We start from the raw sequence: 26,882 nt of genomic DNA, 5'->3' as shown, positions 1-26,882 counted from the left end.
TTAAATTTACCGATAACTTTCTCAATTTTTTTATGTATATTACTTAATATTCGGTAATTAATGAAATCATTCTGTTTTCTTTTCATATCTGCTAGGTAAATTTCGCTTTTTATTTGGTAATTTGTGTGAAATTTTAAAGCTAGAGTTTCTTGTTAAATCAGTTGTGGCGGTTTAAGGTTAACCTGAGAAGCTGGTGGCGAATGATGGTGCTCATATTGATTTTAAATAAAATTCAGGGCAATTTATTTTATTCTGATATTGATTAATTGAAGAAATTACACTTCAAAAATAAATAGTTGTTTTATTTTCGAATTGGGAGTTACTTTCGGTTCACCCTGTACTTGTATTATTCTATTGTTATATAAAGTAGAACATTCTTGTTTAAGGTTACGCATCTAAAAATATATTAAATTACTGTATTTCTACCTTTTTCGACTTCGTATTGTACGCGTTGGCGAGATTCAGAAAGAACTGCGGCAGACATCTCGTGCGCTGGATGGCGAGCGACACCTCGTGGCAGCCGGCACCGTGAGATAGCAACCGTAAGATGGCGATACAGAGGTAAGTAGAGTTTTCTGCAAGAAGAAAGCAACCTTCATGTTTCATAAACTTTTTTTTACCTCAAAACCTTAAAAAATATTTTTTGCCTTGCGTGGACCAGTGTAGGCAAGGAATTTTAGAGATGACGTCATAAATTGATGTCACAATACAAATAGACTTCAAAAATCTGCTTTTTCCGGTCCAAAAAATGTGAAAGCGCAATGGAGTTAAAAATATAGTGCAAAATCGTTATATTTCGAATTAACACTTTTCTTTGAAAAAATGACCACTTTTCAAATATACACTAATATTTCAATTAGGGCTCCATGGATCTCTAGTTCACGTACCCCCAAGGGGTCCATGGACCCCAGTTTAAGAACCCCTGGTATAACCTAATAACATAATCGAGCTAAAAGCAACACAGCTATCACCTGTTTTGTCGTGACACGGTTCCGTGAGTCGGACCATCACGGCCATGAGCAGATGAATGGTGGACTCGTGAGACACCGTATCGAGCCACGATTGGTTGACTTCGCCTTTGTCGTTTTCATACAGACGCTCCAGGGTTTGTATTAAGACGATTGAAGCCTTAGAAAGCAGACATGAAAAAACAGTATCACAAAAACGAGCTAAAAGTTGAGAATTTTTAGAGCATCATTTTGAAAAGACATATATGATATTGTATGTTTCCATTTTCCCGTTTTTTGCTAATTTGACTGATCTGTCGTTTTTTCCAGAAATATTGGAAGTGTAGGTATCGAAATAGCACACGAAGTATCTTATTTCGAGAGAGAATACGACAGAAAAAAAGAGGACAGAACAAGATGAATAAGTTTTACATGTCTAAAAAAACTATGCTGTGTAAGTGTACAATTACTATAGTGAAACGAAAAGGCGTAACGCCATTACAGCTGTTGTATGTTTCAATTTTCCGTTTTTTGCTAATTTGAACTTATGATAGTAAAGTAATGGGCTTTGGATCAGTATATGAACTTTTTTGCCAAAAAACAACAAAGAGAGAGATGGAAAAGGAAGATAACGCGAGAAAATGATCTTCACACGACTTGAATAACTCGCAAAATAAAAAGGCGTAATGCCTTTACACCAAACTATATCGTCGCTTCTCACCTGTATGGTGAAATGCGTCAACTCTGCGTCATGATTTCTCAGCAGAAGCGTGAGATGGTGGCAAGTGACGATTACCAGGTCGGACAAAACTGTAAAAAAACGAAGCCATAGGCCACCAGGTTAAAAAGCAATAGTTTGCATAGCCCGGATGTTCAGTTAATGATACAAGCTCGTATCGAAACCTCTTAATCAAGATGATATCGCTGTACTCAACCTTTTTGGCTTTGCAGATCAATATTATCAAGCTACATTACAGATCCGTGCATAATGTACCCAAGATGCATATCGATAAGAGCAATAGTAATTTATACTTTCTTATTTTTACCTGCTTTGTCTGGAGCGCTCACTGGCGCCACCAGGTGGTAGGCGGTGGTGTGAAGGTGAAGGCTGGTTTTGGTGAATTCGCCGCGCTCACAAAGTCGCTGTAGCGAATGGACGACCCTAGAAGTATTTCAAAGCAAGTTGGAAAGGTTGTATTTGAAGTAACCGGCTTCCTAAGGCGAAAAGGACCACATTTTCGTTTTGGATACACTTGCTTTGCTGTAATCAATATATCTATTTTAATTAAGTTTTTAGAGACAAAAAATCTTTTGCTTAAAGGTTTATTGAAAGACTGCTTCCAGTAACCGCCTTTTGCCTCGTGCAGAAATACGTCTTGAATTGTCCTTAATTTGAGACGTGACTGAGTTCTGTTAACAGCTAGCTTTGTTGGTATGTAAGTTTTTAAGTTTTATATTTCTGTTTTGTTAAGCGTTGGTAAATTTTATCTATCTGTATTATATTGAATAAGGGACTATAAGTTGTTGTAATCATCACTTGTGTTTATCAACTTTTAAGTGATAAGGACTTCAGTAGTACACATTCAACTTCAACATGCTATATTAGAACATCAGACGATACTATGGTTAAACATGCTGCTTAACAAAGGCTGTACGGGCCTCAACAATAGGTGCCAGCAGGCAAAGGCGTTATGCTGCACGCTTCTTCTTTGCAGATACACAACAAGAAAATCACAAGGCCTTGTATTACTCGCCTCTGCTTTTTACTTCTATTGGACAACAAGAAAATCTCTTAGTTTATTCTGACCTGGCGAGGTAGGATTGAGCGTCGGAGAGTCTCCGCTTCTCTTTAGTGCTCCTGTGCACCAAGGTGAGGAGCAGGTCGGAGCAGATCTGCAGGAGCAGAGAGGACTCGCGGCACGGGGAGTCCGCATCTTCCACCTGGAGGAAATAATTTGAAAAGTTGAACTTTATGTTGACAAACGGGCGAATAAATACACTGCAGTCAACGGCCGTTTTACTACTTATCATAAAAACAACATGATGCGATTGTGGAATATGTATTACCCGGTCTGCCAACTGTATTACTGCAATTTAGGATTTTTTAACTTCTTTAAGAATTCAAATTGTTTGACTTTTCACTTTTAAATGGCGAAACATCCGACACAACAATTTGCCTTTTAGCATTCGGGGTAATTGTAGACAAAGTTGAGTGAGCTCCTAAGTCGTTTATTATAAAGGTGCAAGCGAAAACTTCAATCTCGCGTGTTTTTTACCATTTTTTTTCCAAGACGAAACTGAATCTCACCAGATAAACGATGGAAGCTAGAATGTCGTCCAAGATCGATTTCAGAACGGTGACGTCGGTAATGTTGCCCGTGGCAACGAAGGTTTGCCACGCCGCGGTGAACATTAGGTGGCGCTCGCGTTCGGCTCTCTCGACGAGCGAAAGTGACTTGGACACACAGAGAAGCACCTGGGTGGAAGTAAGGGTGAAAGTGTTGAAAATGACTTAATGGCTTGACTTAAGTCAATGTTTTTCAAAAGACTTGACTTGACTCAAGCCTTTGAGCAAAATAACTTGACTTGACTTAAAGTCTTAAGAACAAATACCTTAACTTTAAGTCTTTTGGACAAATAACTTGACTTGAAGTGATTTTGGTTGAAAACAAAGTGTTTAAATTAAGCATTTTTTTTTAAATTAGGTTATTTATTTTAATACTGAACAGAAAACAGTTTATTTACTATGTGATGCGTTGTTGTTATTTTTTTGCTTGAGTATTGCTCACAATCGAACGAGTTTATCAGTTATTTATACTAGTTCAACGTTTTGTTTTTATGATAAGAACATGACTGGAAGTTGACTTGCTCTAATTATGACTTGGGAAAACCGATGACTTGGACAGGGACTTGACTGGGACTTAAGTCATTTCAAAATGACTTGTTTACAACACTGGTGTTTACAACACAATATACTTATTTGGCAGAGCATCGGTCAGTAACGTTTTATTGTTGTACTTGGCCTTACATTGCGTGGGGGTTGTAAACGAGTCATTTTGGAATTACTAACGTGTAGGTCATGTAGTATGTTGAGTGCTGACTGAAAAAAATTAAAAATAAATGTGCCATTAAAAACAGTAAACTTCGATTCCCAGCATTTTTAGCATGACAAATATTTAAAATTCCACATGTATATCAAGAAAACTGAAATACGTTTACATTATAAGGCGAAGTAAGACACCTTTGTCATTACTTTGCGCAACAAAAATACTTGGACGTGTGTAAAGCCAAGTCACTTAAACAAAAGGCGCATATTACTCGAAAAACATAAACAAAAAAAAACAACAACAAAAACAAACAGCGACTGTACCTTGGACAGGTGTTGGTAGCGCTTCTTTTCTTTAAATTGCTTGAGGAATGCCTCGAGAGTTTTGTCGATTGTGGCATGCGACATGTAGAAGGATTCCAGCGCCAGAACGTTGAGTGAATGGGCGCATGTCTCTAACAACTCGTTCTGCGTTGCAAATTTATTTTCTTGTTTGGGTTAAAGCTGGGGTTCCTAAACTTTTTTTTTAACGCGAACTTTCTAAAAAATATTTCTCTGTTTATCGTGGACAAGTGTCGGCATGGAATTTTTAGAGATAATATCTTAAACAAGTAGACTTCAGAAACGTAGTGTTCTCGGTCGAACAAATGTTAGAACTGAAATCAAGTCTAAATACAGTTTAATGAGAAGGCGCCAAAGCGTTTTTTCAGTAACAGTCCTTTTTATTTAAATTATATATTACGATTATAACCAGGCCTTCATGGACCTCTTAAACTAGTCGACGTACCCTAATGGGGTCAACGGACCCCAGTATAATATCCCCGAGTTAAAGTGAGAGCTAGGAGAGGAAAGATAACGGTAATAATATTATGTCAATTTCGCTCAAAATAGACGCAACTTGATTTCTAAAAGATTTTGTCGACTTAGGCAGTCTGTCAAATATAGTGATTTATAGCCTATTAAAAAAATTCGTGCTTAATCTGGTTTAAATTTGAAATATTCTAAGGGAACTTTGAGACTAAACTAATTTATTTTAATCTGTAAAATGCAAGTAAGAATAAGATTTCAGATTTCATTTTTCTAGACTCTGTGTTTTTAAAAAGATTTCCAAAGAAAATGCAGTTGGATTGAAGCTGAAAACGATTTTAGTTTGCCAACAAACCTGTGCGGTTTCCTTAGGTGAATTTTCGCTAAACAAAGGAAGCAGAATGGAGTTCCAGAACGCTTTGTCGCTCTCCTTTAACGCCTATAGTGAAAAAACACAATTTTAGATACAGATTCGTAAATAAAAAAAAGTTACAGCGGCTTGTTATTATTATTATTATGTTCAGGAATGTCTGATAATCATAATCCATTGACATTTTATTTGAATTTCGTCGATTTTAAATACTAGAGGGTCGAAATAATGCACAAAAATTGCCGCATACTTTTACGTATAAAAATCTCCCATACAACAAAAGTCGTGTCTTTTTCACAAACAGTCGTGATATTAAACTCCAAAAAAAACAAAACAGGTGCTTTAAAACAAGAAGGGAAAAACTTATTAAAAAGCTACAAACTCCAGCGAATACTTGAATAGTCTAGCAGTCTAATTCACACTTACCTGCATTACAGTGTGGCGTTTCCCGACCCAGAGTGCGTTGACGAACTTAAGGCAAGCGGCATGTAGAGGGTTTGGAAGTCGGTACGTTCCCTGCTTATCAGGCTCGATCAGACCAAGGATGGCGTGCAAGAAGCTTGATTTGCCCAACTTGTAGCCCTGTTAAAAAAGACAAGGGGTAAAAGGTGTTTGTCGGTCTTGTAAAACGTGTTGTAAACAAGTATTTTTCAAATGACTTAAGTTCCAGTCAAGTCATTCGTAAAATAACTTACATCCAAGTCAAGTATTTTCAAATAAATAATGTCCCAGTTCAAGTCATCCGTTTGCTAAATCAAGTCCCAGTCAAGTCATTATGAGAGCAAGTCAACCTCAAGTCGAGTCTTTTTATTAAAATATAAAACGTTAACGGTTAAACGCGTCCGATGAGCAACAACTAAAGTCAAATATATCATAAAAGCAACGTAGCAATCAAATTGTTTAACGTGAAATATTAAGATAAAGAGCCCAAATTAAAAAAAAGCTTAATGAAAAAACTTAATTTTAACCATAGTCATTTGTCCGAAAGATTTAGTCACAAGTCTAGCCGGCTAAAACATCTATAACCAATCGTGTAATGATGTCCGATATTATTGGATCAGAGCCTATACCCTAAGCCAGAGGCGTGCAACATACGGCCCGCGCTACCTTTTTACGTGGCCCGCACAGACTCCGTCAAGTAGCCCATTCATTTTTAATACTTTTCTAAGTTATTTTTGTAAAAGAATCGTTGGTATTTTTCAATTTGTATTACGTCACACTGACGGAGCCTCCATTATTGCGTCATAGTGTGCATTGTAGTAAAACTGCCTTGTTCTGCTGGTAATGATTCAGTGGCATGATCTTACTTTATGGGTGCAATGTTTTGAATATATATTAATATTTCACGGTTTTTTAATAAAAACTGCAAATGTTATTCGATTGTCTGGCCCGCAGCACCATCATAACTATACATTATAGCCCGTTGCGATAAACAGTTGCACGCCCCTGCCCTAAGACAAGTGATAGTACCGCTACTCGTTCGATACTAGAGTGGTATTGGTACCGATCTGATACGAAATTGTTTGTTAATTTCAGCCATAATTTCTAATTTGACTCACCGACTCTGGTTTGTCCTTGTCCTTCGGTTCAAGGTCAATGAAGAGCTCGAGAAGGCCGGGCTGAGTCTGCACCGAGACTACCATAAAGTCGAGGATGGCGATTTTGATTGGATGATGCTCGGTGCGCGATTGAAGGCGGGAAAGTAAAATGTCCCTGTGAATAAAAAGAAAGGTAAATACGTTGGTGGATTTGTCTATCGTGATAAGGTACATTGGCATATCATGATAAAAATGACACCTTTCTAAAATAAAATACCAAGCGTAAAATTTATAATAAATCTACCTAAATCCAACCACGTCCGATCCGAGGTTGGCGTGAAGCGACATCGGAGCCAGAAGCGCCACTTGCCGCAAGATGGCGAGCGCGAGCTTGGGCAGAGCGCTTGTGTGACGATGGTAGATGTAACCCGCTATGCTGGCGATCACTGTACTGTCTGTGGATTCGGGGTCATCAAAGTTGTATCGTGATTAATTTTTTCTTTTAGTTTTTACCACAATGTATTGATAGGAAAGGCAACAGCAATGACATGACAATTTTATTAAGCTTTAATTAGTTCTTTTTAATTTTTTCATGCCGCCTTGAAAAAGGTTAATGGACGCCTAGGGGGCCATGGCCCCCAGGTTGGGAACCAGTGAAGTAAAGCAAACTACATATTTTTTTGCTAAGGGTTTTTGACCAACTAAGATTTCGGTTAAATGTTCGTTAAAGGAGCATAACGGTTGGAGGTTGTAGTAAGACGTAATAAGAATATCAAAGCCCATACAGAATTAGGTATCATTCTGAACGTTTCGAATAACTCTTTATTCATTTTTAACATGGTCATTGGTCATTCTTATTTTAATATCAGCGTTATATTGGAAAGCCCCATTTTTAATTTAAACAAACAACTGATGTCGTTCCTCGCTTCGATTTACAACCTTTGGTGACAACTTTGTATGTATTAAAAAAACGGTAAATGTGGTGTAAGTGACAAATCGTTGAAAAAAAGTGTTAATTCAGTGTAAAGTGAAGGTTTTCATCGATTTTTCGAGAATTGATTTAACTTTGACCTGACGAAGCACGGTTATGTTAAAGCCTGACAATTCTAAAGTCAACAAACACCTATTAATTAGCACTTAACAAGCACCTTTTAATTAAGTCATTTAAAAAAAAGGTTGAGAATCGCCGTTCGCAATGTTTCTATTTCAAATCGTACACTAAGGTGTCCACAAAATAAACTAAATAATATAAAAGGAAAAAAACGACAATTGCGCTTTTGTCATTCGGCACTTACCGCCAACGTTAGGAGCGGCCAAGATCCGGTGCAGAAAGGTATCGTCGAAACCCTGTAGGTCCGGACAGAGTCGCAGCAGGTTGGTTAGAGCGGAGAGAGAGAGACGAACGATTTCCGCCAACTCGTTGGTCGACGCTGAGAAGGGCTGAAACGTAAGAAAACTGTAAAATTGTTTTTGTTTATGGACTTCAAATGAGTGCAACCTCTCAAAAAACGATCAATTTGTTTACTTTTTGTTTAACTTGCACAAATGCCCTTTTAAACTTTTCACAAAAACTTAAATTCTAGAAGAAAATTTTTAATCAAATGTGAAAACGATGTCTTAATAATTTCGGAAATTTGTAAGGTATTGAAATAAATTTGGCGGTTTTCAGAATCAAAAATCAGTTACTAGCCACATAATAACTTGACTAATACTGTTGATTGTTTGATTTATTTTGTACAAGGTCTATATGTTCATTTTAAATTTGCTAATTCTTATTACACATTGTTCTAAACGTTTGTGACACTTTTACAAAAGTATATACAGTATACACCTCTTCAAATGGCAACCTTTTCAATATTATATAATATCAAATTATATGGTTGTCAAATCAAACCCACTAATATTGTTCATAAACGGGTGACAAATTTGAGAACAACAGTTTGAATTAAGCAGTAGTTTACCTGATTGACGAATACAGCTTGTAGCAAATCGACTCGAACGGAAGCGATTTTGAGCAGCACTTCGGCGCCGCTCTGCTCAGTTAATGACGTCACGACTGTCTTTTGAAGCTCGGCGCCGGATTCGGTGACGTCAGCGACGTTCAGCCGCAAGATGGCGTGGAATAGCTCCAAGCACCTTACACCTGAGAAGAAAAATACGATCAGATCAAATTTTACTGATGTGTGATACAACAATTCATTTTACATCAAATATCGCAACTTTTTTTTTAACGAATTTATACAAAATCTAGTTCGAAAAATTAAAATCACATTCAAATGTCTTTACCGATCATAAAACAATGCCAGAACCGTTTTATAATAATGTTAGGATGGTTTACTTTATTCTATCGAACATATATTTGGGACATGCAGAAAGTAGACCTTAAATTAGGGCGGGTTAGTGAGTTGCGGCAATCTTATACAAGCATTTTCGTTGAGCGATTCATTGTAATGAGACAGAAAAGCAAATCGGAACAAAACACAACTGTACCTTATGTAAGAAAATATTTCTTGATACAACTTTACTTGTACACCAACAGTTGTATCAAGAAGCTTAAATAGTATAAAATTGAGCCACAAATCCTAAATTTCTCTCTAGAACCTTCGATTAATTGAAACGGCATCCGGCTAGGAACCACTACACCTATAGTATTTTCTTTTATTAAGTAATCGTGTCATTTTAACAGAAATACCTATTACATCACACAATCGACAAAATACTTTTGTTAATAATAAACATTTCACCTATTTTGTCCCACAAGTCTTCGTTACGTTGCCACTTTAGCAGGCAGCAGAACACCTCCTTTGTGACGTAGGCCACGCTGTGCGTCAAATATGACGTCATCTTCTCGTCGTGGGTCATCGAGTATTCGAGCAGCTCGGTCAGTAGGTCAACGGTGGCCATTGTAACCGGGTAATCCCCGTTAACTCTCTCCCACTGCAATATAACACAAAACCAATAACTAAAGTAAAAAATAAGTTAAAAAATATAGGTTATGGTTGATGCTACATCGGGAATACAAATTCCGTAAAGAATAAAGTTTTTTTTTAGTTGAAAGACATTTATGTTGACTTCAGTATATATTTATTATCTGACAAAGAGTAACCAGTGTATTTTTGACGTCTTAAATAAGTGACAAAAGGAGGTTTGTAAGTAATTAGAATCCAGCCCTATATCCTACGAAAATCCTTATTGTCAAAGGTTACGTTTTTCCAATAAAATAAAAACTGAACTTTTTTCAATATTAATTGTACCGTTTTTGAAGAAACTAATGAAATCAAAAACAGTGGTAAACATAACGAAAACTGTCTTCGTGCGAATCGGAAAATTTGAGTTGCACAGTTATTTAAAAAATCAAACCAAGTACAAAACTTCAGGTAACCAGTGACATAACCACTCGATAAGGTTAAATGCTAACAATGATAAAGCCTACAGTAAGAACATAGCACACCTCTGTGAGAAGCTGGCCAAATATTCCCGGGTAGATCTGGTTCGATTCGGAGAAGGTAAGCTTGTCACTAGAGGGCAGGTATTGGATCTGTGCCAGGTCGGTCAGGGCCGCCCGGGCTCCGGCGCCGGGGTCGATCCGGACCAGGGCCACGTGGCATCGGACGCAGGTGGCCAAAAGGTCCGTGGCCGGTTCAGTCATTTGCATAATCCTGGTAAAAGTGTAAGATTTAATAAGAATATCAAAGCCCATACAGAAGTAGAGAAGGCACTGATTATTTATAAGTGTATATTTATTATATACTGCTGAGGCAGACAAAGATTTATTTTAAATACGCGACATTTCCACAGTTTCGCAGTTAAGCAGGAAAGATACACTAAAAAGGCAAAAAATAGGTGGCGGACCGTAGGTCGCCGACCCCTGATCTATATAGCCACCTGAATAAAACCTGAACTTACTTTTGAATAAGCGCCGGTACGTGAGCTACAAACTGCCCTGCTCTTTCGATCACAGCCATCACTCCGGTCTCTGACGGGTCGGCGCACGACTGCAGAGAGGTTAAAATACGCTCGACCAATCGGAAGACGAGTAGCGCCTTCTCAATGTAGCCCAGCAGGTAGTAGTTGGAACTGGGACCTTTGTACTTTAGAAGGCTCTGAAAAAAAAAAGGTTTCGGGCATGGGTGAATTGAAGACGAAATAGCCTGTTTTAGTATGAGTTAGGTTTAGTGGGTTCGCTAGATTTGTTTCTGTGCAACGCAATATGACAATGGCTTTGAGTGCGATAGAATTGTAACGTTTATTAACGAAATATTGGGCCAACAATTTAGAATGGAAGACGAAATAGCCTGTTCTAGTATGTGTTCGCTAGATTTGTAGCGTGTTTTAACGAAATATTAGGCGCTAAATATTTTTGTATAACGCAAAATGCTTATTGAGAGTTATATGGAGTCCGCTAGGGTTGTAAAGTTGTTTAACAAAAAATGGGCCTACAATTTAGTTTCAGATAAATGCATAATAAAAACGGCATAATAAGGTTTTGCCTTGTTGCTCGATGCAAAATTTTTTGAGACGAAGACTATCTTAAAATATTAAATAACATATGCTTACTTTCTGTGGTCTATTAGGCGGGATATATATTCAAAAAAACAAATAAATTCAAAAAGCTTCCAAGATCGCTTCTTAAAAAACACACGCAAAAATCACCAGAGAGTGGATAGTTAAAATCCCGTTGTTTGATAACCCTAATCGTACTACCGTTGTGTAATGCCCAACTACCATTTGTCATTATTCTCGAAGCTAACCAAACTTAAAAAAAAAATAAGCAAAAATGAAGATTTATCCTCCCCCCTAAAAAACAGCCATAATGAAAACGCATATAAGAGATCTGGTGCCACCGGAGCACGAACGAAAAAAAAGCATCGTAATTTCATTTCGGGCGATTGGGTGTCAGTCTGCAGTCGCGAGAAGCCAATTACACTGATATTGGCGAGTGGGCGAGTACAGAATCTAAACCTCACTATACAAAAGTTTACTCAAGTTAAACTGATTGCGACACCCAATTTTCATACTCCCGATTTAAAAAAACCTTAAATACGGTTGTTATTTTTAGCATGTGATGTAACTATAGTGTTTGTTTGCATTGTTTTTGGCAGGTACACACCACAGATTTGTTTAAAATTGGCGACAGACACTAAATTGGGATTTCATTTTCAAAGGGAATCTCACAGTGATTACGTTTCGCATTTAAACTAAATTGCAGTAATAAAATTCTCACAAATATTTTTATCCTCTGACATTAGCACGCATTATAAGCCAAAAGTCCAACCATACCTTGATTTCGGCGTCAAACACTTTCCAGGCATCAGTGGACTGCTGCCACTGGACAATGGCGCCCTGCTGTGTGTTGACCAGCTGACCAACCGTTCCCACTTTCAGCTTGACCGTGTGAGTTCCGCCTGAATTACGAGCAACACATAAACTAAAAATAACAATGCAAACTATAGCAAGCAATTTTTTATGTTCACAAATTAAGATAAGTAATTTAAAAATAAATGCTTTATGAAAACAGTTCATTTCACCCCAATAATTTGTCCAAAAGACATAAGTCAAGTCAAGTTATTCGTGTAAAAGACTTTAATCAAGTCATTTGAAAACAGTGACTTAAGTCAAGTTACTGACTTTGGTTATTACAACACAGAGCATGGTTAAATCGTTAAACGTGTTTTGTTTGTTGCGGTAATACACTTTTCTTGATGTTTTGTGTAAACCACCGTTAATGCATGGAACGAATTGCATATATCAGCAGCGCAACAAGAATCAACAACAGACGCCAACTATGTATTAGTTGTCAAATAATCTTTGTTTTGTTATACTTAATCCTACGTTTTTCATTTCAATGAAAAAAATAAAAATAAAATACAGCTACATTTTAGGTCACATCGCATATTTTAACATTTTAACCCAGTGGTTCTTACGGGGGTGGTATTTCTAATGCTCAAGGGTTCCGCGAGATACTTTGAAATCTTTAGGAATTGTAATATTCCCATTATTGCGAAACCTTTCACTCTTTGCGTATGATTTCAATAAACCAAAATAAAATTCCTACATTGCTTCGAGCAGTGGTTCCCAAACTGTGGGTCATGGCCCAGTGGTGGGTCATAAGACTACTTTAAGTGGGCCATAGTGCTATTTGAATATATTGCAACCACACACTTCGTGAAACATTTGTTGGGATAAACTATGCGTAGGAGTTGTTTAACTTCAGCTGACTGATCATAAACTTAAAAAAAAAATGTTTATAATATTGGAAAACTTTTGTTAATCAATATGCACTAGCCACTAGACATAATTAGAGGTGAAAAAAAAACGATGGGCCGCCATCTGTTTTGTAAAAAAAACATTGGGCTACGGAATAAATAGTTTAGGAATCACTGGCATAGAGTTTATTTGTATTGTTTTAATTTCTGTTAATCATAGTAAACCACAAGGCATTATGGTGTTTTACTCAATGAAAATTCTAGTAGGGGTGCCGCAACCTATTTGTATTTTCTAGGGGGTACCACAAGCGGCAAAAGGTTGCGAACCACTGCTTTAACCAGTCCATCAAAAACACTTACTCGCGACGCTGATTGGCTTGTTGCAGAGCAGGCGCCAGCACGACTCGTCCTGCATGCTTTCTACCTCGTCCCTGTGGCAAGTTGTGAGGTACTCGGCGAATGTCGGCAGACTCGAGAGAAAGGCGTGGATCTAAAGAACGTCGTTTGGCGTTAAGAAGGAGTAGCACAAAGCATGATATGTCTGAGTCCAAGATTGCGGAGTCGGGACTCGGTTTGTTTTGCTAGAGTCTGAAACGGGACTCGAGTACGACAACGTAAGACTACTAGAGACCCGAGTCCGACGTGCCCATTGCCAAATTTCGAAACTGATATGCCCGCAAACTGTAAATCGTAAAAGTGCAATACGGTAGGGTGGATTTATTATTTTAAATCTTGCATTGTGGATGGATGTATTATATGATAACCCCGGAGTGGATTATTGAACATCAACCTTGTTTTGTTTTAGTTGACCCGAAAGTCGGATTCGGGTTACTTTTGGCCGACTCCGCAGCCCTGTGCCTGGCATAGGCCGATTTCTTTAAAGGTTAGGATTTACAAAGGAATAAATTGCCATTTGCCAAACGGTTCTTAATTTTAGCGCTAAATCGACTGCCACAAAACGGTTTTCACGTTTAAATGCCAATTTAGTAAAGTGTTTCAGAACTGTTGCTAGCTTTACGAATTTTCAAGCTTTAAATGTTGGTCACCATTTTTGCAGGGACTTTTTTGTAAAGCGCACCACCCAACGCAAGGTACGCAGAAGTGCGCCAGCTTGAACTTTGAACCTACCTGGACCACCGCCGCTTCGCCGCCGCCGGCCATCGAGGTCAAAAGGTCCAGCATCGGGCCGATGTTGAGGGGAAAGTACCCGACGGATGAAAGCAGCAGAGCGTCAAAGTCGAATCCAGCCAGGCCTCGACCCTAGAAAGTGACGTCAATGACAAAATTTTAAGCCACAACACTGGTATTTAAAGTGAAAATGCGACGTCACGGGGACCTGATCACGTGATTTTATTAAAACACATAACAAACAGATTTAAATTTTTACCGAGTCACGAGTCCCAAACAATCTCCGACTCTAAGAGCCTGTATTTCACCCATATACGTAACTAAAAAGGTGGATATTCATCAATCTACTCACAGGGGTGTTTAATAATCCATCCACCCACAATACATGGATAAAATTATTTCACCGTATACTATTCCACCTTGACAATTTGCAGTTTGCGACCTTATTTAGTTTCAAAATTTTCTTAACTCTTGCTTTCATGCGAATCTACTCAAGTTTTAACCCTTTACTTTCTGCAGTTATTGCAAACAACACGAAGTTAGTGTAAAAACACATTTTCGGTACTATTTAAACTAAACTGAACTACACAAGGGTACTTATAGAAAGGTTAAAAAACACTTGCGAAATTTCAAACTTCAAAATCGCGCCTTACACAAATCAACAATAATTTTCAACCAACAACAAATTGACAAAAATAAGGAAAAAAAAAAACACTACCGCTTCCATGGTTTCGCCGCTGAGCAGCATGGTTGCTAGGGCAACGAGGTCCGAGTAACATCCGAGAGTGTCCTCGTGGAAGGACTTGGTGACAGAGGAGAGGATTCCGCGGAGGACCCTCTTACCGGTGGAAGAGACGTTCTAAAGCAGGAGTGGGCAATTATTTTTAAAAGCGGGCCGCATGAGAAAGTTAAAATGTAGAGGCGGGCAGGGTCAAAAATACGATCCCAAATACACGCAATATGGCGTCATCCTATTACGCTATAAAACAAAAAAAAATAACGAACTTGTCATTACGTTTGGAGTTGTGCGAAAATGTGCAATATAGGTCTAATTTGAAAAAAACGTCACAAGACGTCGCGCGAAGCGTGAAAGCTTTTGGACTATAATATTTGTTCTAAAATGCAAACTCAATTTAGGTTTAGAGGGGACGTGACGCATTGAGCACAAATTAAAAATGTACATTTCTCGATATATTAGCGTTTATCCATCAGAAACACACAACATCGCATTAACTAAATTAGGTTGACAAAATGTGAAACGGTCAGAGTTTAAAAAACCGTCGGTATCTCGTTCATATTTTAAAAGCGGAATACTTTCGACAAAAGCACAAAAATATATAAATATTAGGCCAAGTAGATTGCACTTTTTTGGTTACAACCACCTTCATTCTTTAAAAGGCTTGTCATCAGAAAAAACAAACAATTTCTGTCGCAAATGGCTTACCGAGTCCGTGTTGAAAGGATGCGTGCTGACCACTTGAGCCGTCTCCCTCCAAACGTTCATGTCCACCGCTCTCTCGCCCAGCTTCTGCGTCATAACCCCACCGTTGTCCTCCATCAGCTACGAAAAGGATGTTTTACAGTTTTCGAAATATTTTTTATTTAGTTTTTTTAGTGGAAAAAATTATAGCAAACTTTGCGGTATACACGTTACATATCAAGTGCATTTAATTCGCATGTTACTCTTGATCAGTGCAATTGGCGACTGTACGTTTATTAAAACATTAACTATGAACGGCACTAAAACTGCAAACAATTTAAAAAACTTAGCAGTGTAAAATTGCGCGCACTATACACGGCATACAATATACGATACGACGCGTATCAAATCTATTTAAATTCTGTCCAATTCGCGTTGGGTTGTGTAATTAAACAGTAACCATAAACACTACTAAAACAGCAGACAAGATTTAAAAGTTTTAGCAACGTCAAACAACACGCAGGGTTGTTCCTAAGCAAAAATTTACACTCGCCAGCTGGGCGAGCTGCAATCAATCGGCACTCGCCCGGACGAAATAACACTCGCCAAATTGGTTGGCACGCCGTTTGCAAATTTTCGTCCTAGCGCGGTCATTTCTTGGGTTATCGTTATTCTGTTTTGTGGTTTTTATACGTAAACAGTAATTTTTATAAAAGTCTGGTTGTTTATTTCCAAGCACGGATGAACAAATTAATGACCCATAAAGCAGTTTACGCTTAAGACAATGTTTTAGCGAAATATTTTTAACAATCTTTAGTGAAAAAAATAATACTGACAATTTAGTAGCCACGGCCTGCCTGTTTTCCATTTCTATAAAATTCCTCGCGCTCTCTTTTTTTCGTATTCTGTTTTTTTGTGCTTGAAGGACGTTTTACCGCAGGTTGCTTCACGCCACAAACAAAACGCCACATTTCGCCTAACACTATAGCTGGTAGTACACAAGTAGGCGATATTTTCAAATATCGTAGTGTTCAGTGGAGGTTTCGGTCCCTCAAAACATAAAAAAACACTGCTTACAAACATTATTATAAGACATTTCTATTGAAACTTATTGTTAGCAAAAACGGTAGCAATTGTTCTTAATTTCGTAATACAAACAATTAAATAAATACAAAAAAGTAGAATTATTATTCTGGGTACATCGCAAGTCCAAAAAACTTTTCCAAACGCGTCAACGACCGGGTTAAACATTTAAAAATTAACAATGTTCAAGTTAAACGATAAACCTTGTAACTACTTGTCACTGCAGCAATGACTCCTTTGATTGTTTGCCGGTAAACGATTTTTTTTCAAACGGGACAAAGAGTCTTTATTACGAGCTTTGAACGTGTCTTCGATTAACCTTATTATTTGTGTAGTGTTGAATGTATTTGCGTCTTAGTTTTTAGGGAAATAACTTGCACTAAGTAATATTTTGCTTAGTAGTGCTGCTTAACACAAGTTGTCCTACACTACAGCAACTAATTAAATTTCTCGCCGAAGTCACTCGCCAGTCGGGCGAGTGGGTGTCAATCAGCACTCACCCGAAGCGATTTGCACTCGCATTGGCGAGCGGGCGAGTTCTTGGCCAACCCTGACACGGTCAATTTATTATTTTTAAATAGTGGATATGCGTGACACTTGTTTTACGTTGGAAATTTTCTTGTTAATTTTAACATTTATTTTTCAAAACTAGTGATATTTGGTTCGAAATATAAATTTGTCTAAACTAAAGCAATAGCGGTACACTCGTTCCTAAAAAAACTAGCAAGGTTGAACGATGACTAATTTAAATCATAACTATAGGGATTTCTGATAATATCGGATCAGAGCCGATACCCGATGCCATTGGTAGTATCGGTTATCGTGCGATACTAGGGTGGTATCAGCGCCCATTCGATACCAAATTATTAAAGGGATTCCAGTCCTTTTTTCGACCCATATAAACATTTCTATCACAAAAACGAAAATGTATCAAACAGTAGTAAGTTAACAACAGGAGCTAAACTAAAGCAAACAGTAACCAAATACCCTTAAAACGTTTTAACTTTAAAAGTGATATATTTTACAGCGGTGGTCGGCGGCAAACTGTGGGCCGCGGCCCAAATGTGGTTCTGGGAGCTTGTCGAAGCATATTTTTTGCCAACTTAAATGTAATTTAATCTTTTTCGCGTTTCGCGCGTATATTCTTCGTTTTATAGTATGTTTTACATTGATATGGCAGTGTTTTGGGCACCAAGGCGCCGCGTTATATTTCACCTTAAAATCAAATATCATAAATCCGCCAGTTTTTCGTAGTGGGCCTTCAATAGGTACTTTGGGCGGCGACAAAAAAGTTGGCCGACCACTGTTTTACAGTGATGACGTCATTTACAGTAATACAGTAATGACTATTTACAGTAATGACGTCATTTGGTATGGTCTCGGATCGCGATACCTTCCCTCCAAAATATGCGGTACCAGTATTATACATCCCTAATCAAACCTTAACAAGAAACGGTGAACAAAATCTCTAAACTATAAACTTGTTATTTTACAATTCTGTTATTATTGCAGAACTTGCATTATTTACGGTTTTTGTTTTGAAATAATTTTGAGGCTCTCTGTTACTTGTATTTTTTTGTGAATGGCTCTTCCATTGGACACATTTGTCCACCCCTGCCTTAACATCACCCCTTAACAAACGTCAGTGAAAAATAACATAATCTATGAAATATACACGACCGGAATACCCGCTTACCACGAAACGGACGGTTGCCCATGACAACAGAAGTGGCGACAGGCTCGACTCTCCGATTAGGGAAAGCACCAGTTCGTCCAAAATTTTCATGCTTTTCTTGTCTTTACTGAGCTGATGTTCTGAAGCAGCGTCCGGCTCCTATAACCCATAAGAATGATTGAAATAACCAGTAACGAAGTAGGATAATTTTTTAACGGGAATGGTAAATTTTTAGGATGACGTCACAAATTTACGTCATAAATACAAAAACCTTGAGGAAACTGAGTTTATCGTTCGATCCATACGCAACAGTGCGATTAAAATCTTATTTATCTATTATAACAAAGCTATGGGCCGGACATGGCCGAGGGAAGGATGTGTATAATATGAATCGCATGGCGGAATGACCTTATCTAGCCTTATTTTTCCTAGATCCCACAGTAACCCTTAAAATACTGGAGATTTCAGTAAGACCCAAAAGTCTCTGGTGCTTTTTTTGGTAGTTGCTGGTCAGTATGACAAATGGGAAATTCAAATTATTTGTTAAATTCTTTTTTGTGGGGCGAGTAGTGTTTGTTAGACACTTGACAAGATAAACCAAGAGCTAGCCAACCTACAAAATCCTCAATATAGGCCTGTCTTAATTGGAGGATGAGATAGGACGAGATATTTTAGGTTGGCTAACTCTTGGTACAAGGCAACAGGTTGTGTCAAAGTTGCTAACTGGCAAATTACCACAAATTAGGTTAAAAATATTTTTTACCTAACACAGATAATGCAGTCTGTGGACAACACACACGCCGTCTCACCTGCAAAAACTCAAGGTCGAATCCTTCAATGAGCAAGACTTGCATGAGTGCGTTCATTGAGTTTAGCAGTGGCTCCAACAACCTAGGGTCGATTACGTCGCAAATGGGGTGGTTTGCTCCAAAGTTGTATTCTACACATTGTATAAAATACACAGTCTCAGTTATGTATTGCCAATGGCAAACTGAATGTGTGAAACATAAGGATATCTCCCCACCCTTATACATAAATGACGACAATGACTTCAAATAGAAGCACATACACTGATGATGCCTTATTTTGTGGCGAAATATATTTCTCTTTTAAACGGCTAAAACTTATTAATGACTGACTTTGACCTAGACAGGAAAGTCTAAAGAATATTATGTATTGCCATGTTTAAATTTTAAAGCTAATGTTTGCCATTGTCAGGAAACTGTTTTATTTAAACATGCAATAAGGTGAGCAATTTTATAACTTACAAACTATCCAAAAACAAATTGAGTGTGTTTTGTTTCTTTGTTTAAACTTTGTTACAAAACTGATTATTTTTTCACATGAATAGTGAAATAGCACACACTTGGGAGCCTAATATGTGGAGGTTGTAGGAAGACGTAATAAGAATATCAAAGCCCATAAAGAAGTAGGTATCATTGTGAACGTTTCGAAAAACTCTTTATTCATTTTCAACATCATTATTCGAAAAGTTCAAAATGATACCTACAGTACTTCTGTACGGGCTTTAAAATTCTTATATCATTCATACACTTTGTTTTTATTTTAGTGTTTTTAACAGTTTTGAACTTAAAAAACATGTCATACCCTTAAAGATCTTGGCCAGCTTGACTAGCGTTTCGCAAGACATCTCAAAGTGTGAGTAGTAGAGCAGAAACAGCTGCAAGATTTCACATTGTTCTTTGATTCGTTGAATTCCCAACTGGGATTGCACCTGTTTAAATGAAAACATACTGAATTAACCAAAAAGCAACCCAAACTATTTGCCTAACAAAATAATTTCGTTTTAGCATGAAAGAAAATAGACGTTTATTATAAATAGAAGGACATATTATTATATATTTGAACAGACAGATATAAGTTGTGTAGTTACTATAGTAAATATTAGGTATATAGTCCTGTGTTAAACAGCTTAACTGGATTATGTTGCAAAATTTATTCATCTTGGATGTTGTATATTGATATTTTTTTTAAAAACAGCTAGGTAGGTGTTGGTTCACCTCAGCAGTGCAATCTTTGCCCCGTGATGAAGGTTTTAAATTTTCAGCAGAAAACAGCGACTCGAATTGTTTAGTGGCCGTCGTCATGATATCTGGCAGATTGGAGAGGATTTCAGCATAAACATCCTAAAATTATAAAATTAAATTTTGTTAGGGATATATAAACCAAAGCGATTCAAAACTACCTATTTAAGATAAACAAATATATATATTTTTCTTCTACCAATTTATCGGTATCATATATTTTACTACAAAAATATGATATGGTTGTTAAATGTTTTTCACTCATGACAAGTAACCATGAAACAAAAGAGTTCAATAAATATAGGGGCTTTTATTTTTAGTTGATTCAAATGTTGACCATATTTTAGGTATATATTAATATCATATTGTGTGTCAGTTGGTAAAAAAGTAAAAAAATCAGATATCAGTACCGGTCGAAAATAGTGAAATCGGAAGATCTTGACAATCTATTATGTTCACTGTAAAGTTATAAGAAAGTATTGTCTGTTTTAAATCACTCTATACCTTGAACGGATGTTCAGCATCTTGAAAATAAGCTATCATAGGAGTGAAGCATCTTAGGCAATATAATCTGTGTAAAAATAAAATACAACATAAAATTAATAACTTTGTACCAGGGCTGCGGAGTCGGAGTCAGGACTCGACGGAGTCGGACTCGGGACTAGAGTAAGACCGCGTAAAACTACCCGAGTCCCGAGTCCGACGTGCGCATGCGCAGTTGTAAAAGTGTAATAACAAATGTGAAATATTTTTAAACCATGTAATGCGGGTGGATCAATCATGACACCAATATGAGTGGATTGCAGAAAATCCACCTTAATTTAGTTGCGTAAATGGGTAAAATACAGGCTGTAGAGCCAGAGCTGGAATCGGGACTCAACAAAATCTTACATTTGGCTGGAGTCGGACTCGGGACTCGGATGTATTTTTTTGGTCGGACTCGGGTTGTTTTTAATCGATTCCGCAGCCCTGCTTTGTACAATCCAATAGAGCTACCAAGCATTAAAAAAAACACAAGTGTTAAATCGAATTTGTAGTATGATTGAATTACACCTAGTTAACCACCTAGGTAATCAGGTTATTTTTAACACTTGTGGTTTCCTTAAAGATCAACAAGTGAATGTGTTTGAAAAAGTTTATACTCTATAACAAACAGCACTCACAGCGGTTAACATTTACCAAGTAAAACTGTGTAACACACTTTAACAAATGTAATATTTGTGCTGCTAATGCAAAAAACAACATGCAAGTGCATGTTTAGTCGAAATTTAAATTAGGCTGAGAAAAATCACCTGTCAGTAAAATAATATTCAGCGACCAGACTCATCAGTTGATACGTGTTCTTTTCCTCGGCCAACATTTGCTGCAATTTCTGTTTGGAGCCGCGAAAATGAGAGCGGGCGAACTGACGGACCACGTCGTGCATTTGGCAGCAATCAAGATTCTAGAAAAAAATATATTTATATACATAAAATTTTAAATATAGAAGCATAATGGTTGGTGGTTGTTGTAAGAATGAAAGCCCATAAAGAAGTAGGTTTTATTTTGAAAGTTTCGAATAACTCTCATTCAATTTCAAAATAGTGAGAAGCAATTGATTTCTGTGGCTTTTCACTAAATATTAAATATCATTCTGGCAAAAAGGTACATAGAAATAAAACAGAAACTAAAAACTTACCAGAAGTTCTGCAGAACGAACGACAAACTTTTGAAGATTTTCAGATATTTTTCTATTCTTTTTCATATCGCTGATGGATGATTGACTAAACACACAAAAACAATATCATTTTTCTCTGATAGGGGAAGTTTTGATAGACGTTCTTTAAAGTTTTTAACAACCTGATTTAAATACCGATATTTATGGTAAAATCTATACTTGGTACTTCTTTTAATTATACCCAGAAACAGAATGTCCCATCTGTCTTTTAAATTGGGTGGCTATAAATGTTACCTGTACGGTTTGAAGTAATCTAATCCGAGTTTTAAATGGTCAATTGATTTAAAGAGGTCTGTTTGAACAAGTTTTGGATCCTGGATGGAAGACAATCCCGCAGCAACCATCCATATTTCTTGAAATGACCTTTAACAGAAGAAAAATATATCTACGTGATAAATGTTTATGTTATATGCAACAACATTAATAGCGTTAGGTATATAATGTATATTCAGGCAATACATTTTAAATTATCAAAATAAAAAAGATATATTTTACAACTTACACCAAATTCCCAACAGACAAATTCTTGACTTGTGTTTCAGGCATGACTATTTGTGGGGTGTCTTAATACAAGAAGGTACAATTTTATTCAATTGTTAAAACCTCTCAAAGTGTCAATATAAACTATACATACAGACTTTAGGCAGAAAACAGGATTATCTTAGAACTGAAAGTATAAACGGCTGAGTTATAGATTTGAGCAATGGTGGATACACTGCCCTAATTTTATGGGATTTCTAAAATATTGCATTTTGTAAGGGTTTTTGTTTACAGGAATGCATGAAATTTAAATTTAATATTATTTAAAAAAACTCTATAAACATAGGACATCTTTCTCACCATGGCCTAAATATAAAAACAAGCAATATCAGTTTCTACATAATGGGAGATATCTAAAATGGGCATCTAATTGCCGAAAACCCTCAAAGAGTCATACACCTCAGCATTAGTGACTTTTATACATTGATTTGGGTTAGGGTTAGCCTTAGCATTTGGGTGGTGGTAATATTAATTTCCATATCAGAGTTTTGCATTATTTTTTATGATTTTTTTTCTAATTCATACTTTGTTAGCGAGGTAAACAGCCTCAAGAAGTATTTTTCTTGATTTACTTACTGTGTTGCCTGGGTAAATAAATAACCTCTCAAAAACCAATACTTTTGGCTCTTTTAACAACTAAATGGCTCTTTTTGGGGTTTTCAGTTAGAAAGATGTGTGTCTGTGGGCTGTGACTTCACTAGTCTATCGTACCTACTATTAACATATCTTATGAGACTGTTATATGTAGTGGCTTGTGATTCATGGCTTATTTTATCAAAAAGAAACCTAAATTCGGTGTTTTTTCACATAAATGAAAATACGTATTTCATGGCACAACTTCTGCTATAGATAGCATTTTTGTAGGACTTTGCACAACTACACATAAATATGGTAAAGACGTAAATTGAAAATAGGCGCTATTTTAACATTCTATAGCGCTGGTTTAGAATCCAATTACAGTACTCGAGTATAACGAAACAAGTTAAGTTGTCAAAATTGAGATTGCAAGGAAGAAATCAACACGGGAGAATAAATACAATAATACTTTACCTACACAAAACCAAACGCTCAAATCGCTCCCTAGCCGAAATAATGTTAGCAATATAAACCTCCGGACGCAAATGTGGTTTTTAAAATCGCCAAACAATGCATTCGCCAATCGCGCGAATGCGATACCAATCTGCACTATAATGGACCAAACTTTTCTGGCAAGCATGTTACCACGCTCGTCTGCGATTTTTCATTCTTGTGGGACCAATAATTTTCAATAAAAACGCAACAACCATTTTTTTCCGGTGGCGCATGCTACAATAGTTCCTAAATTGCAAGACCGTTCATTTATTTACATGCATGGCTGAGCATGTGCAATGGCTGGTTACGTAGTTCATGGTAACGCAACATAATGCTTATGGAAAACATGGACGACGATTTCAATAGCTTTTTTACCGTCCATTTTTAACTGACTTAAATCCCATAGTCTAGTCATTTGCTAAACAGCTTAAACGTAAGTAAAGTCATGGCATCTAAACGACATGTTGAACTATTTAAATTCGATTTGTTTTCACTAAGCCTTTTACCAAAATGTTATTCAATCTCACGTTAGTTGAAGTAAAGCAGGGAGTCGAACCGTTTGACTTTTTCGTTTCAGGTTCGGTTCGGGTTTAAGGATTTTTTTGGAATATGGTTCAGTTCCGGTTTCAGTTCGGAGCAATTTGAAATTTCCGGTTGAGCTCCGGTTCAACCATTGTTATTTCAAAACCAGTTCCTAAAGTTCCGGTTCGAATACAATTTAAGTTGCGTTAAATCCAAAAATGTGGGTCAATAAATGTGAAGAATGATTATTGAATTGTAACTTGTATGCAATCTAAGTTTCGTGACGTATTGAATAGCAACGTTTATTTGATAAATACTCATGGTTTTTATAAAGGTTTAAACATAGCATGACAATTAACTCTGTAAAATACAAGTTGTGACGTAATGCTGGAGTGAAGCGATGTTTTTACGGGTTCGGGTTTGGTCATGGTTCATGTTCTTCAAAAATATTCGGTTAAGTTCCGGCAAACATCGCCAAACAAAGGTTTTATTTGGTGGAGAGTGTGTATTTTAAACATCCACGGTAAAAAGCAGTAGCAGATCAAAAACTGTTTTCCATTAAAAAGATTCGTCAATAATATACCGAATAGCCTGGGACGGATCTAAAGGGGACGATTCAAACGCCCCGGTAGAGGATATCTTTATAGGGAAAGCAATGAGACTAGAGAAGGTGTTCTGGCCTCGCCAAGAGACAGGGCGGTCTCTAACGAATAGTTACAGAGCATATAAGCTGTCACGAGAGGAATACGATAACAATAATACGACAGGAATATCATTTGGCAGAAAAAGTTACCGAAAGACAAATTAAGGTACGGTAGCCAGAGTCGTTCAATCCCCGGAAAAATGCTAAAATATGTTATTTCATTGATGTGTAGGATCACTTGGATCTCCAGACTCCCAGAGATTGTGGTTTTTACCTCCATTTTCACAATTATCCATAATACACAGTTTCCACTTTAAATTCATACCCACCACCAGTTTCTTATATATTGGGGGCAAAATACGAGGCAAATATTTATTTTTCTTGAAGTGAAAAGGTAGATAGACAGCTCAATAAAAAAGTTATAAAGTTATTTTGCAGCCAAGGATTGTCAATGTCGAAAGACAGACTATAACCATTAGAAAACTAAACCGACTACGTTAAAACTGACTGAATATGTTGGTTCACTAACTATGGGTTACCACTGACAACTTACGCTACTTATAAATGATCCCTCCTCTAACAAAGTTTTGTGAATCTGGTTAATTTTATTTTCGACAGAAAAATGCGCTCAACAGAGTTGCCCCTCTTAAAACTTGATTTGACTCGTTCGAGACGACATGATTCAATTTTTTTACGACGCTTCTTTCTTTCCTATTCAGTACTTCACCGGTCCCATAAGATACAAAAATTCACATGAGTAAGGATGTGTTCTACAACCAAGCAATAAACCTAAACATAAACGTAGAAAATAGCTAATACAGTTTCTTTCAGCTATAAAGGTTCCTCTGTTTGCCTTTTTTACTCTGTTACTTAAAAAATGCGTACTCTATACCAGGGGTCGGCAACCTTTTTTGCACTGCGGACCGGTTTAAAACTGAAATTTTGTCACCGGCCTTCAAAACAACAAATGTCCAGTAAAGAAAATTTATTACAACTCTTTCAATGCGAACTTCAGGCTTGTTTTGCCGCAAATTAAGAGATTAACCCATCTAGGAATTATTGAACTTAATAGAACCCGCGGGCGGCAACGGGCCCGCCAAGCAATTTAACCCAGCCCTCGGCTCATTTCAATAAAACTTAGGCCACTACACTTGTATTCCATTAAATTACACTTAAATATCGTGATTACCTATTCCTACTCTTACCAGCTTGTAAAAATAAGGATATTTAAAACTTATTTTAAAAGTCACACTTTCGATTATGTAGAATAATTTAGTTCAGATCCGTCTTTTGACCAGGCACGACATTTTTTAGAGTTAAATCGTTTCATTATGGGACATTGTTTAAAAAGATTGTTTGCATGAATTTATTCTATTGCACTTTAAAGTGAGAACGCTTGAACATCAAAAAAACATAATACTTTAGCTTAGCCCATTGTTCGACATATTGTCAGTACTAGGAGTTAGATTTTGCAATAAAAATATACATTTTTGGATGTTATGAACGTGCTATGTAAATCATATGGCGACAACACATGTTTTGAACAAGAGCTTGACACTAATTGCGATTTTTGTTATACTAATGAACCATAAAGTATATTTATACGAAAGTTAATGTGTTGTAAATGTAAAAATACATATAATTGTAATCGACTACTTTTCCGAGTTTATAAGTACAGTTCGGGTTTAAATTAAAATTTTAATCTGGCAACCCTGCTACGGACCGGTAACAAACTCCTCGCGGACCAGCGGTTGCCGACCACCGCTCTATACAATTCAAAAATTGTTTTAATGAGATCCCAATTATGAGGTCATCCAAGCTTTTAATTAGCGCTCTCCTGCACCAAATATATGAGTGTTTTCTTTTGTTGAATTTCTCGTGCTTGTTTGTTGCGTATTAAGTTGCAGCAAACAGTTATAATCTCTGGACATGTTTCTCAAGTTTTCTCTAAAGTTTTGTAATTTTCGCCAAGTATACTAAAATGTTAAATAGACTCGCGCCAAGTTGTTTCTCCTATAGCCGCCCCAATGTAGCCTACAACAGAAGTCTTCTGAAAAACTCTAGGTGTTCTCCAACTCTTAGATTATGCTGACTTAATTAACCCCAATTGACTTGTACAAATTG

At 36.9% G+C, this 26,882-nt stretch overlaps 1 protein-coding gene across 1 annotated transcript in view; it reads right to left on the bottom strand.

The window, feature by feature from the left end:
* Positions 1–22,577, bottom strand: part of LOC146137615 (nucleoporin NUP188-like) — a 32,895-nt gene extending 10,318 nt beyond the window's left edge. The window contains exons 1-30 of the mRNA XM_083393557.1: positions 22,485–22,577; positions 22,217–22,345; positions 21,944–22,028; positions 21,558–21,709; positions 20,770–20,836; positions 20,242–20,367; positions 19,829–19,955; positions 19,030–19,160; positions 18,242–18,379; positions 15,487–15,603; positions 14,761–14,901; positions 14,043–14,174; positions 13,275–13,404; positions 11,989–12,113; positions 10,615–10,811; positions 10,160–10,367; positions 9,453–9,645; positions 8,670–8,851; positions 8,004–8,148; positions 7,013–7,163; positions 6,730–6,883; positions 5,597–5,752; positions 5,156–5,239; positions 4,318–4,461; positions 3,256–3,423; positions 2,755–2,888; positions 1,994–2,109; positions 1,669–1,757; positions 972–1,128; positions 427–575 (exon numbers count right to left, since the gene is read on the bottom strand). Coding sequence (XP_083249683.1) covers positions 427–575; positions 972–1,128; positions 1,669–1,757; positions 1,994–2,109; positions 2,755–2,888; positions 3,256–3,423; positions 4,318–4,461; positions 5,156–5,239; positions 5,597–5,752; positions 6,730–6,883; positions 7,013–7,163; positions 8,004–8,148; positions 8,670–8,851; positions 9,453–9,645; positions 10,160–10,367; positions 10,615–10,811; positions 11,989–12,113; positions 13,275–13,404; positions 14,043–14,174; positions 14,761–14,901; positions 15,487–15,603; positions 18,242–18,379; positions 19,030–19,160; positions 19,829–19,955; positions 20,242–20,367; positions 20,770–20,836; positions 21,558–21,709; positions 21,944–22,028; positions 22,217–22,345; positions 22,485–22,528 — 4,071 coding nt within the window. The 5' untranslated portion in view covers positions 22,529–22,577. The remainder of the gene's footprint in view (positions 1–426; positions 576–971; positions 1,129–1,668; positions 1,758–1,993; positions 2,110–2,754; positions 2,889–3,255; positions 3,424–4,317; positions 4,462–5,155; positions 5,240–5,596; positions 5,753–6,729; positions 6,884–7,012; positions 7,164–8,003; positions 8,149–8,669; positions 8,852–9,452; positions 9,646–10,159; positions 10,368–10,614; positions 10,812–11,988; positions 12,114–13,274; positions 13,405–14,042; positions 14,175–14,760; positions 14,902–15,486; positions 15,604–18,241; positions 18,380–19,029; positions 19,161–19,828; positions 19,956–20,241; positions 20,368–20,769; positions 20,837–21,557; positions 21,710–21,943; positions 22,029–22,216; positions 22,346–22,484) is intronic.
* Positions 22,578–26,882: the final 4,305 nt, after the last annotated feature.

The sequence above is a fragment of the Ascidiella aspersa genome, chromosome 7 (assembly GCF_963924565.1).
Source record: "Ascidiella aspersa chromosome 7, kaAscAspe10.2, whole genome shotgun sequence".
Taxonomy (NCBI): domain Eukaryota; kingdom Metazoa; phylum Chordata; class Ascidiacea; order Phlebobranchia; family Ascidiidae; genus Ascidiella; species Ascidiella aspersa.
The sequence above is the reverse complement of the archived record's forward strand: the minus strand, read 5'-3'. Positions and strand labels throughout refer to the sequence as shown.